A 13,869-nucleotide genomic window follows, 5' to 3' on the forward strand; every position below is an offset into this window, starting at 1 on the left:
CCGTTGGACCTAGAGTAGTGTAGTAATCTTCGTAGCTCAGTAGATTTTAACAGCGTGTATGTCCTTTTGAAAGGTCAGATATGTTTTAAACACTTCATTGGACCTTGTCTTCAGGTGTTGATGTGCTTTTTCTTTGCCCTACCTACAGCATTATGTACATTTTCTGGCATGGTAAGGTGGCATCCTAATGTCCAAGGTTTGACAATGTCCTAAGAACAAGTAGTCATTGCTTTGAGCTGCTGTTTGCTGCAAAACTTTAACAGCAAGCCAGCTGAAACCTTTTTAATGGCATAAATTGGAATGATACTTTACAGATGAATATGAGAGCTTAGTCTTAAGTTGTAGAAGGCCAGGGTCAAAATGCAAGGCGAGTCATGCCAAGTAGGTTATGGGCAGAGCACTAGTAAGGCTAAATTAGGAAAAAATCCTGAGAACAGAACTGTTGAAAGGTTAAACAGCAGTGTGGAAGAATGATGTTTACAGAGGCAGGCTTCAGTGCCTATGAACCAGATGAGCATGTGCAAGATGTCCACCCAGTTAGAATAATCTAACTGCAAGTTGTACAGAATGAGTAACTTTTATTCCTTTTCATCCCCATTGAAAGAAGGGGCGCACAATAGCTCTGTGTTCTGTACTGTGACTTTGTCTTTTGCCTTTACAGTTACAGTACCAACATGAGGTATAACATAATTTGATCTGCATCAGGAGAGTGACAAGTACTAGTCTTTTGTCTTCCTGTGTTAGCGGAAGTGGTTACACAAGTGGTCTGTAAAACCATTGCCCCACATTCCAGTGCTTGTTTATACATTTCCCTTACAGACTAATTATACATTGAAATCTTCAGCAGCAGGGAGAAAATGCCAAATATGCCTAAAGGTGAGGGGGGATATAGAAGCAGTTACATTCACTGCCGACATGCACAAAGCTAGAACAGTTTTAAGACAAGCTTTAAAAATCAGTACTAGCACAAAAATTTTTGATTTAGGGTTTATACTTTGTCTTTTCAACAGTTGTTAAATTCTGCTATTCCAGTTTGACTGGTTTACCTTCTCTCCTACTGCATTGCAGTCTCTGAACTGAAATACATGTTTAAACCTACCTCCCAGATACTGCATTCATATCATCTGTGTCATTTCTCTATAGATTTGGACAAATTCAGGGCGTAAAGTTATGCTTAGTCTAATTCCTGTAGAAGTCACAAGAACATCAGTATACATTTCACACCCATATTCATTCTGAAGATCTGTACACAATAGTGTTAATAGCAATATAACAAATCCTTTATTAATGCCATAAAGATCAGAGATAATCAGGAGAGCTTCCCTAAGTATTGATATGGTTGCCTAACACTTTCTGCAGTTCACTTGTTTAGGTTTTTTCCTGGTACTTTGAGAGAAATGCAAGTTCACATGAGAGATACTTCAGGAGTTTCCTGGCTTTTGCACAGAGATACCTAATCTTCCAAAGTAACTATCCTGCTTCTATAATGGGAATATATTTGGGTTTCCTCCTCAGTACCCCAAACAAACTCTGAATCTGTCTGTTTTTCTTGTGAAAGAGAACCAGAAACATAAAGGTTTTTTCCACAGATGTTTCTACTAACAGAATTTCCAAATGCTGCCTACAAGTAGCCCTTAAGATGATACGTAACCATCTTGTTGCTACTAGATGTTTACATATTGTCTCGTTACTTTAATTGGTGTTAACATTTAAAAATGAAGTATATGGTCTCACTCATTCAATATGCATTGCACTTGGAAGTAAAACCCAGCATATTCCAAAGAAGGTGACTTGTCTGGCACATTAGCAGCCTAACATAATATGAAAGATTTGTTATATTAGAGCACTGTAATGAAAACAAGTGAGTGCTCAGTTAGGAAGCCATCTGTGCTCAAAATGTATATGCTTTGTACTTGTATACTTCTAAACAATGAAATTCCCTAGACAAGATTTTGTAAGCAGCAAGCTATGAGGCATTATGATCTCTCTAATCTGTATCTGCTTTTGTTTAAGAAGAGTGAAACATATATATTCAAGTTAACTTTTATTCATTGCGTTCAGCCCAAGTGATGCTTACTTCGTAGCCAGAAAATAAAGCACAAGCTCCCTTTAATTTCTGTGATATAGAACACTTTACTACCAATTGCCGTTACCTCACATTAGAGACAGTTAGAGATATAGATACTTCTTAAAAGAGACCACCCAAAATTACAACACTACATTAAATTGCAAATATTATGGTGCTTCTTATAAGAAAAGCAAACCTAAAATTTTGTGTTATTAATGGTGTCTCTGGAGATACATTTATTGCTATTCTCGTTCTCCTGACCCTTCTTTTGTCTCTGTACTTGGAAAAGGAGTTACTAGTATGTGGTTTATATTGTTGGGTTTTTTAATGAAAAGTTTCAAGCTCATAACTCTTATAACAAGAATGACAATTTGAATTCAAATTACTTAAAGAGTTTCATAACAGTTGAGACAGAACAAACCAGTATTTCTGTATAGAAACACATAGGCAGTTATCCCTTGGACTACAGAGGTTAATATTTAAAATCTTAACTATATCACAGTAGAATAAAATAGCAGATCTCCCCACAACTGCCTCCTATGGTATACACAAGAAAACACAAGAGATCTACTTACCTCTATTAAGGCAGTAGCCTCTTGTGCTGGAGGTGGGGTTTTTGAAGGAATTGCTAGGAAGCTGTGTCCAGATGCAGCAAATAAATGCTCTACAAAAGCACCTGATTTCCTTTATATGGAACACATGATTGTGGTGGTGGGAAAGACTGCAACTGTCTTAGTGTATACCTGAGCCTATATAATAATGGGGGTGGTACAAACTCCTCTTTCTTTCTTGTAGGAAGGAATAGTTGTTTAGACTTGCGAATGTTTGTATTAGTATGTATGTGCTTATAGGTAAAGCTTTTCTGTTAGGAGGAATATTGGAGTTAAAATGCCCTAGGTAAAACTTATGTTAGGTAGGTAAGGAGTTAAAGCTTGTATGATTGCTATACCTGTTGTGTGTATGGCTTTGTGACTAGTTTGAAGGCTTTTCTGCTGTGATGTGTGTGTCTGTGCAGCTGAAGTGTTTTAAGAGATCATTTCTGTAAGTGGAATAAAGCTAAGGAAATTATTTTTCTATATAATAAGGGAGCTATTTAAATGACCTATTTTCTAGTAGCTAATTGTGATACAAGAGGCACTTCGCACATATGCAGCACTTCAGAAGTCATTCAAAGCAACGAGGAAATATATTGTTTGAGAATTACTTATAATAAGGCTATTATATGTAAGCAACACTTAAATCATCTTAATTTTCAATGGAAAAGGAACACAGAAGGTATTTGCTATAGTTTTATCTCATGCCATCCAAATAAATTCTGCTTTGGATGATGTAATACAGTAGCTGTTCCCATAGACTTCTAAATTATAAGCTTAAGTTCTAAGAACTTTAATTTACCATAACTGTTTTCTTTCCACCATTTTAATTAGCTGTCTGATAGCACTGAAGTCTGTTTTATATACATATCAATTCAGTAAGCCCAGAAATCTGTGGTGTTATATTTTTATATAAAATATGAAAGAAAGCTTTGAATTAATGCATCTGTAGTTCAGCTCTCTGTATCATAGAACATATGTTGTTCTTTTTTAATTAAACAAAACATAATACGCAAAAGAACCTAATCTATCAGATGGTACCAAAAGAATAAAACATTATTAAAGTAATACCAAAAATACTCACTGTAACTGTGGACCTTGAGGCCGTAGGAAGAGACAACTGCTGAGAAGTGAATATGCTAAGTTTAAGGCAGAAGAGAAATGTTGGAATCCTCCCACATGCCTGCATTTTAAACTAGAATTCTGATACTTTTTATGCACAGTAATATGGCTAGGGTTTTAAGTGAATTTCAAAATTAATTCATTGATATATCTCATGGAATAATTTGCTTTATGCAAATCCTGAGCCGTCAAAGTAGTAGCAACTCACGGAAAGCCCAGTTTCACTGTGGAATTCTGTCAGCCTATTCTGCTTTTTTCAGCTGCTAGCATGGCTCTTCAGGAGCTGAGCATCTCAAGTCCCATTCCCAGATGCGTTTCTTCGTGCGTGTCCAATTGAAGTTGATTCTTGACTCCCTGAAGGCCTGGAGCTTCTGGTTTGTGGATCCTAATTCCTTGCCCTTATGATAAGCTTGGAGCTTCCCAGATACCCCGTTTTTGGTGAAGTCTGCTAAGTAGAGCATTCTTGAGCCAAGGACCAAGGGCTTCCAGGTTTTGTGGCCTCAAGGAATTACCTGGTTTTGAAGGTTCGTTGCATTTTTTGAGTTTCTGTTAAAATATTACAGTTCTATATCAATCTTTTTGCCACATGCTACTACTGACCAACCCTACATTTTTGCTTAGACTGACCTAATGTAAGGCAAAAGGATTTCTCTTTCTGTTGGTACCATAAAAGATGCGGTGGTTGTGCCTCCTGAGGTACAAGACCGTTTGGTCAGTTCACATTTGTTGGGACAGCTCTGACCTCATTCCAGAGAAACCAACTGAAATTTTGTGATTTTTTTAGTTTCTGAAAATGCTGTGGGTTTTCTGAGGACTGACTGTCGTTTTTGTCATATGCCTACCTCCGTGTGGATGTTAAATTATACGTTGAATTTAAATTACATGTTGAGTTGGATGTAGAAACAAAATCAAGGACAGATGTTTTGGTTAGTTTCATGTCTGGTTTTCCTTTGCCTAGCTGAGTTTTTCTTGGACTGGAATTCTGTAATTAAATAAGCTGATGAATGGCACCAAATAGTCTAATGTTGGGTGCTCGTAATATTAGATCGCTTTTTCCATGAATAGGTTGTGTCCTTTTGTTTTTAAGGTATTACGTGTTTTGTGTATTTACATACTCCGCTGTAAGTCATTTGGTGAGGGCAGCTGTACCTGGGTGCGCTGAACCTATGTGGGTTGTGTGCTTGGACTGACCGTATTGTTCCACTGGATTATTTCCATTCTCAGTTTTCCCCATCCTCCGTGTTCGGTGTGCCGTTATGATGTCTGTGCTTAGCCTGTAATTCAGCCATTAAATGCTGACTGCATTTTATATACTGTCTTATCTTTTACTGCGAAAGGGCTTCTACACTACAACAAAGATTAAAGAAGCGTTACATATGAAAATTTTTTTAAAAGGAAACCTTTTTTTTTAACCCTCTTCCTGATTCTCTATGTTATTATTAACAAAACTTCTTTTTTAATCTCTAGTTGTATTTTTTTTCCCTAAAAAAATGTTCTTCTTTCTATTCTGGTTCAGTTACAGTATCTTTCAATTGTCAAGTTCTCATTTTAAAGGATTAAGATGTGTGATAAAACTCCAGAGAGAGCAGAATTTATTTTCTATACATACAATTGATTTGTCTGTTAAACTTTTTGTATTTTTAGATTGAAGCCAGTGAGAAATTTCTAGCTTCTTTTAACATTCTCACTGCAAATGCAAAACATCAGGCTTGAAAATGTGTTTCAAGGCTATACTTTTACTCGTTATTAGTCCTTGATAAAATTACACGATTTGCAGGTGCTGAAAACTTCCTGGTATATACTATACAACAATCGGAAAAGTACAAGGTACCAGATAATGTACAAAGATTTTCAATACAGCACGTAAATTATATTGGCAGAGTATTTTATCACCACTCCATTGTTTGCTAAGAGTATGTCCATGAGGAGTGAGATGTATAGTAGATAATAAATAGTAATATCTTTCTTCAAGTAATTCTGGAATTTCTTCAAGTAATCTCCGGAATGGGAGAAATATCAATAGTTAATACTGTGGTATTAGGCACACTGCAAATAGGCACAATAATAGTCAAACAAAAAATTCCTTTTTTTATCCAAAATAACACATTTTCTGACATTAATTGAATTGAAAATTGCCATGATTATCTCTAGATCCTCTGTTATCCAAACATACTCAATATCCTATATTCCACTTGGATAATTGAAGTTTGACTTTACACTGTTTTTAATGAGGTATAAGATTTAACTCATTCGCCTATAGTTCACATTTTAGGATGGATCAAAGGAAACCAAATTGATGAATGTATAATTAAAATCACATTTATTTCTCTTTATGATTTCCCTGCAAATACCATGCTGGTGATGAAAGCACTTTTATAAGTGGCTGGATGCATCAACACAATTTACTGTAGATAATCCTTCCTTTGAAGGAAAACCTTTAAACTCGTGTGTCTTAACACAAACAAGTGTGGTGGTAAACTCGCCATATTTTTTTAAGTCCCTTTTTTTCCCAGTTTAATCATATTTCTTTATAATAATCTCCGCAGGATGGCTTAATAGTAGAAAACATGCATGATCTTCCTTACACGGTGTGTCCTGGGCCTGAAGTAACAGCAGCAATGACAGTCATCAGTGCTGCGGTGAGACAGACCTGCCCGCACCTCGCGCTGGGCGTCCAGATCCTGTGCGCCGCAAATCAACAGGCGATAGCAGTTGCTCTTGCTGCAGGTAATAGAAATGACTCATCAGTTATTACTGTTGTTTGCTATGGCATTTACTCCCTGCAAATTGTGCATTGTACTAACATAGATACCATGAAAAATGAGACATGAAAAGCTCACTGTACCCTGAAAAAGCAGAAATTAGATTTTGAGAAAGATGCCTGCTTGATTATAATAGATGATACTTGTGCGCTGCTTCAGTTGGAGGCAGCTAAAAATCCCAAGGCCGCTGCCACAGCTTTCTAGGTGAAACCTGTCTAAATATAATGATTAGTTTAAACCTACTCATGTCGAAAAACCACCTTTGGTGTAACTCTATTTACTTCAGTTAAATTATATTTGAGGATCAATTTAACCCACTGTGGTTAAGCATCCTGGTTTAGCATCTAATTATATGTTGTTGCTACTACTATTATCCATTAAAACTAAGTTTTCATTGCCTTTTTTAATGATGGATGGAATGAAGCATTTTATATAATAACAAAAAATTGAGTGTACAGCTAGCCAAACTACTTAAAATTAAATTGCATTTGGGGGAATTAAATATAAATTAATCTATCATTATTGCATGAATCCTAGACTAACTAACCTTTCTGCTTCTACTGCTTGCTGAAGCAATTTTAGTTTTACGTATGTAACATTCCATGATTTAAAGATGGAGGCTGGTTTAATATGGAAGGCCTGTACTTCCTAAATACTTTATAGGTTGAGGGTTAATGTCTGGTTTTGCCAAAATTGTACACGTGATTACAGTAAGGTTGCACGTTTTTAAATGTACAGATTTTATAAACAAGCAGAATTCTGTCAGAATGTAAAACTAAAAGATGCTGGTGTTAATTGAAAAACACACTTCAGGTAAAGTAATGTAGGCTAACTTATCTGCAGTGGCAGTTTTAAGTATGTTGAGTATGTTCTAAGAGTCTTCAAATTCCTTTTTCCTGAGGGAAATTCTTGTTAGGAGGTATGTTTTGAACTCAGATTTGAGTGCTTTAAAATCAGAAGTTGCCATTTTCAGGGTACGTAGCTATTTGACACAACCTAATTTTTATTGCTACAGCAGAACCTATGTAAAAACCTAAAAAAAACCCCAAACCAACAGAATCCAGTTTTAGTTTTTAAGGATTCTCTGTATGTGGGATACTTGAGGTACACAGACATTTGCAAAAATATTTACACATCTTAATTGTAAAAGCAATAGTCAAACTTTTAGTGAGTTATGAATCCTTGTAGGCACAAAATTTATCACTAAATAAGGGATATAGTGTGGGACCAATGCATTTCTCTTACCTCTTTGCAGTTATTAATGAGGAAGAGAATTCCTGGAGGGCTTAGTTTTTGCGCAGCTCTGCTAGTGTTCTGCACTATTTGCTCTGTAACTGGAGAACACCAGCTAGGAAGGGCCTGTGTTTAATGCATTTCGTTGCACTTCTTTAAAAATTACTGTCTCAAGTTCACTGAACAGGAAAGCAAAAAGAAAAAAAATAAAAATCACTTCAAGCAAAATCATAGTGAAGTGAGTGCTACTTTGTAGGTAGCAGATCTTTGAGTAATTTTTTCTGTAGCAGCTTAGTAGGGATTTTACTGTCAATACAGTTTTAATAGGTGGCTATTAATAAAGCAAGCCCTGTATGCTTTTACTACAAAAAATACTTGATGAAGGTGTTTTAGCTAAAAAGCATATGTAGCATCTCCTGCTACTATGCAGTAGTTTCCTTTTCCCGGTGGAAACTCCTATCTTTGGTAGACATAACCGTTCTGAAGAGAACTGCACAGGGAAATTGTGAGTTGGTCTCTAGGTGAAGATAATGTTTCTGTTCTGTAGAGGGGGAAGAAGTCAGCAGGTTTACAGAGTGAGTAGGAGCTCAACATCAGCAACGTATGGTTGTGTGGGGAAACATGTTGTGGGTAGCCAAACAGTAACAGATGAAATCACTGAATTTTCCTAGCATATTGACAAGGTATTGGATAAATCTGAAAATAACAGTAATATATCAGGGGATGAGGCATCAGAGAAGGTTGAGAATGTTTTTAAAAATTATTTTGGTTCTTTAGGAAACCTTTATTTATTTAATTAGGCACCTAAAGGAAGGAATGCCAGCAAAAACATGTTTGTCCTGGGTGCTTCAGCAAAGATGTGGGGTAGGGGCAGGAAAATATTGGGGTATCTTGAGGAAGAAGGGAACTCCATGCTTCTGACAGAAACAAGCAGTTCCTCATGCTATCAAAAAACAGTTACTGAACCAAAACAGAGGCTGCCAACTTCTTCCCAGCTCCAAAAGGTTACTGACAGACTGTTACACCAGTGCTGAATGTTCTTGGTTCAGCGCCACAGGTCCACCACAGGGGACTGAAGGAGGTGGTTGCCCAAGGACATGGCATCTTCCTGCGGTGGACTTTGCTGCGGGGCCCATGTTCCCCCGCCGTCTGCCCCACACAGCAGAGTCACTGTGTCTGATCTTTTGCTTTTGACTTTGAGATGATGTTGAAAGCTGCTGAATTTCCCTCTGTTCCTCAGGGCAGATATGGCAATGTTAGCCCACTCAAAAAATAGTGCCATTATGTAAACAAATAGTGTGGGAGATTCATGTCACACCTTTCCTTTAAAATTAAAGTCCTCTGCTGCTCAATTTTTATACTCTTTTAATGAAGCATTTTCATTTAAAATATAGTCATGTCCCTAAGGAACCATAGACTTCAAAACACAGAGACAATACAGAATAGTACAGTTTTGTATTTCTGTTTTTTACTGGAAGCCATCTTAATCTCAAATACTTACTCTCAGAAAAACAACCTTAATAGTTCAATGACATCCTCCAAAAACTGTATTATCTTAGTGTTTTCCTAAACTGCTCTTTGTGGAGAAGCAAGTCAGAAATTTCTTTGCTAGGGTTACTTTTCAATTGGTTCATTATTAACAGGTGTACCATGTGGTTTTTAGAGGTGTATAATTTCCTGTTTGTAGTTTCTGATTTAATTAACTACATCTGTTTGAGGTTGAAACAGAATGATGTATATAAGCAGGTTCTATGAACATTTCTAGAGGAGATAAAAATGCATGTGCTCCCTTATTTATTTTTGTTTAGCACGTATTACTGGTTATCATTTCCCAGTGCTCAGGAATGTCCACAATATGTTCACTAAGTCTGGGTCAGATTTAGGCATAGTGTTTGGTTTTCGTTGCTTATCAGTGTGTCTTGTTTCCTGAAGTTAACCATTGTGTTGATTTCATGCTACTCATCTTGTTTGATGTTCAGGTACTTTTGAGTTACATGGCTTTTACTGAAAGTTTGCTAATTATGAAGCATTATTCATATTAGAGGGGAATGTTGTGTGTAAAAGAATTGCCCAAAAGCCCTCAGCTGCTGGTTGTTTTTTCTTTCCCCTTGCATTAGTGAGATATTTTGCTTGGCTCTAATTTATCAGTGTAGGCCTTTGCAGAGGACACGCAGAGCCTTTATAGTACCGGGCGTACATGCAGGTGATACAGCCTTTATTGCTTTGCATGTTCTGCATGCTCTGTGTTACCAACATGTAGCAGTGATTGAGAAGAAATAAGTAACTGGCCCACCCTTAGCCTAATGGAGACAAAGTTAATGGTGAGAAGAAGGGCTTCAAGAATTGCCACTGTGGAATATTGACCTGGCCATCTGCTGATCTTTGGCATGAAACAGTCCATGTAGCTGGGTCTCTGTAGTGATGCACAGGAATACTACTTCTGATTTTCCAGATATCCCTCCTTGCCGTATCTTGACTCCAAGGGGTGGAAAACCCGAGCCTCTGGGCCAGAGGCAAGCTGTGCTTTTGTGTTCTGGCTGGAGCTTTGGTCTGGGTCCCTGGGAGCAAGGGCTGTAGTAGGGTCAACAGTAGAGTGCAGCTTCACTACACCTGGGTGAGCCTGTATTACACTTGCCAGGAATCAGGGCTCAATTTTTAAGTTTACCTTCTCTTATCTTATAAATTTAGAATAGAATAGTTCCGTTGGAGGGAACTTAAAATGCTATCAGTTAGTCCAACTGCGTCTCCGCCTGACTGCGAAACTGCCTTTTTTTCCTTTAAGAGTCATGTTACTGAAATCCCATTTCTGAATTAGTCTTCATCAATGATAATGACACAGTTGGTAGCTGATTAAGTGAGGCTTCATATCAGAAGATATCCCAGGTACCCAGATATCTTGATGTCTTTTATAAATCATAGAGTCATTTAGGTTGGAAAAGATCATCAACTCCAACTGTTAACCCAGGATTGCTAAACCCACCATGTCCCCAAGCACTGCATCTTTTAAAGACCTCCAGGGATGGTGATTCCACCACCTCCCTGGGCAGCCTGTTCCAATGCTTCACCACCCCTTCAGTGAAGAAATTCTTCCTGATAGCTGATCTAAACCTCCCCTGGTGCAACTTCAGGCTGTTTCAAATTGTCCAATCGCTTGTTAAATATAGCTTTGCTGTCTGAGACTGTTCCTTTGCCTCACCCACCAGCAGAGATACCTTCCATGGAAATGCACTTGCTACAGCCCATGATTCTGTTTAAGGTGAGATAGAATTGGGCAGAATTGTATACTGCTTTTCTGTTCTTTTTAACTGCCACCGTAACTGTATTAATGCTGGGCCAGGGTGGGAGGAAGCAGCTAGGCTGGAAACTGCGGCAGGGGGGTGGTGTGTGCCTTGGGGGCGTTCGCAGGTGCTTCAGAGCAAGGCAGTGAGCCTTGCAGGCTGCTGTGAGCTCTGCTGGAGACACTTCTCCCAGGCCTGCAGGTCATGCTCAGCATGGAAGGAGCTGCTGCAAGACCTTGTCCTGAGTAGTAAAGGGTCTTTGCAGCATGAAGACTGTATGCCTCTAGCATCATTAGCATGTAAAGTTGATAGTCCTCTTGAGTTTTCATTTTCAGGACAAAAATTAGTCTTTCAGATTCTTTCTGAATAAGGAAGGCAAGAAGGCCTGGGAGCCAGGATTTACTGTGCCTAAAAGAAGATACCACCAGTAGTTACCTGCAGTATCTTGTGTTTGTGTAAAGGCAGAGGTGTTTGCCTGAAGTCCAAAACTCAGCAGCAGCCAGGAGCTGCTGCCTTGCAGAGGCCAGACTCCAGTTCTGTGAAAGCAGTAAAACCTAGCTCCCAGCTCCTTTTGACTTTATAACTGAAGGAAGGGACATAACTGAGAAAGGGCTTCTCATCAGTTGCATCCAGCTCACTATTTTGGGCTGTTAAAATGCAGATATGCGTATATGTGGCATTTAAATGGATAAAGTAAAAGTGCCATTTCCTCCATCAACTCAGTCATGCAATATCTGCTCACCCAGCAGAAATGTTTGTCTGACATCTTTTTTCCTTTAATCATAAATTATCCTGTGTAGGAAAGAAAATAAAGCTTTTTCTCTACCATTGATAGACCTTCACAGCTGTTTAGGTAAAGCTGTTTAAGTAGGATTAAAATAAGTGGAGTAACACTAACTTTTGAAAAAGAGACAAACTCTAGTTCCTTGAGCAGGCCCTGACGTGGCTGGTTACTGCATGCCATGTTCTTAATGTAGTCTTGAAGTTCTATTTATTAGGTTTTGTTGGAAATTTCCTGTCCTTGTTTTCCAGTGAGATTACAAAATTATTTTGTTCCCATATAAGTCAGAAATGGGACTGCCTATTAGCTAGTCAATGGCTATAACTTTTCAACTGACCAAATGTGAAAGTAAGCAGTAGTATCATTCTCACAATTTTATGAGCGTAAAAAATGAATTCATTAGTGGAATCTGATTATGGCTTCATAAAACAGAAGGGTAATGATTTGGTGCCTGCACCTATTACACTTGGTTAAAATTTGTATTTTCATAGCCCCCAAAAACCCAGATAGAGTGCAGCCTTGTTAAGCGAAGTACAATCCTATATGTTTAGCAGGAAGTCTTAAATTACAATGTTAAGGAAACACAAACTAAGCATCAATAACCAACATGTAAGCAGTGACTTCAAGAAATGAAATTACTTGGTGACTAGCCCCTGTCCGAAGTTAGACATTACGATTACTATGAAAATGTAACATATCTCTAGACTCATCAAGTCTTATTATTAGAGAAGTATTTTTTCTTGTTTAATTCTGAATTGTACTGTAAACTTGGGTGATTTAAATAGAACCTGTAGCTTTTGTTCCTAGATGCAGAAATCTCACTCTAGCTATTTGTACTGTGTTTATTACCCCATGTCTACAAGCACCTGTAACTAGTGGCACGCTCTTGTCTTTGGATCCTGAGAATACTCCATGCTTTTCACCTGCTAATCTCCAGGCACAGGACAACAGCTTGCATTTGATTTGGCATCCATCTGTGATGTTTCTTGTTAGCTGGAGTCTGTGTTGCTAAGCAATACAGGCTCTTCTGTATTGGGCATAAGCTTCTATTCTTGCAACTTCAGGGCTTTTGGCATGAAACTGAAATTTTGAAATAAACAGGCACCTTCTCATTTGGTAAATACATTTGAAAGACCATTTATGTTTGTATTTTAAATGTGCTAAGGTGAGGCCTGTGTCACCTAAGCAGTTCTTGGGTGGGTGAGATTGCATTCTTGATGGCTGCTTTCAAATGCATTGGTTTCCTTGTTATGATGTCAGCTCTAATTAAATGTGCGGCTGACTCCAAAGCTGGAGCAGCCGCAGAGCTTCAGAAGGGCTTGGAAGAGACCTCTAAAGTAAGTGAAGAACAGAGAAGGCTGCACGAGATGAGTGCAGAGCTTTTACGTGCCCACGGAGTGACAGGTGAAATAAACTTCAAGTCTATGAAAGACTGGAGAGAAGAAGAGAATACAATAAGGGGGTCAGAATTCAATCTTGAGCCTCACAGCTGTGGGCTTGTGACGCTATGGCCCAAGGCTTCAGTGTTTCTACACAGAGATATTTCAAGGCTGTGTAGGGGGTCCCTGAGAGTAGATGAATGGCCTGTGTGAAGTCAGTGCTGTTCGTAACCTTCCTCTTAAGTATCTACCCCAAAAAACCTTTATAGTGCAGAAAATGAATGAATATAGTGGAAACCACGTTGCTAAGACATGGTAGGGTTGACAGAGTAAGTTCAGAGTAGAGTGGAAAATGTTTCATTAGTCCCAGACCTTACCTTTTTGTACCTTTGGCACAGCACTAGAAGTAATTTGTTGATGTCATGCTGTGTAGAAAACGCAAGGTACGTTCAGATGGAAAGTCAAACAGGCTGTATATGATGTCAGGCTGTGTTTTCTTGCCTGATTTCCTAAAGAAAGAAGACTTAATGCTGCTCCTCTGCTGCTGCGTCCTTGACGCTTTTTGGCCTGATGGCCAACTTCAGGCATATGAACAGGGGAACAGATGTTGGGAAAGAAGCAATACAATGAAAAAGTATCTGGAAAGAGGGGAG

General features: G+C 38.3%; 1 protein-coding gene across 3 annotated transcripts in view; it reads left to right on the forward strand.

The window, feature by feature from the left end:
- Nucleotides 1–13,869, forward strand: part of C15H19orf12 (chromosome 15 C19orf12 homolog) — a 57,963-nt gene that overhangs the window by 1,955 nt on the left and 42,139 nt on the right. For all 3 annotated transcript variants that reach the window (XM_056360818.1, XM_056360816.1, XM_056360817.1), the window contains one exon: nt 6,330–6,510. In XM_056360818.1, coding sequence (XP_056216793.1) covers nt 6,330–6,510 — 181 coding nt within the window. The remainder of the gene's footprint in view (nt 1–6,329; nt 6,511–13,869) is intronic.

This window comes from Falco biarmicus, chromosome 15 (genome assembly GCF_023638135.1).
Source record: "Falco biarmicus isolate bFalBia1 chromosome 15, bFalBia1.pri, whole genome shotgun sequence".
NCBI classification, from domain to species: domain Eukaryota; kingdom Metazoa; phylum Chordata; class Aves; order Falconiformes; family Falconidae; genus Falco; species Falco biarmicus.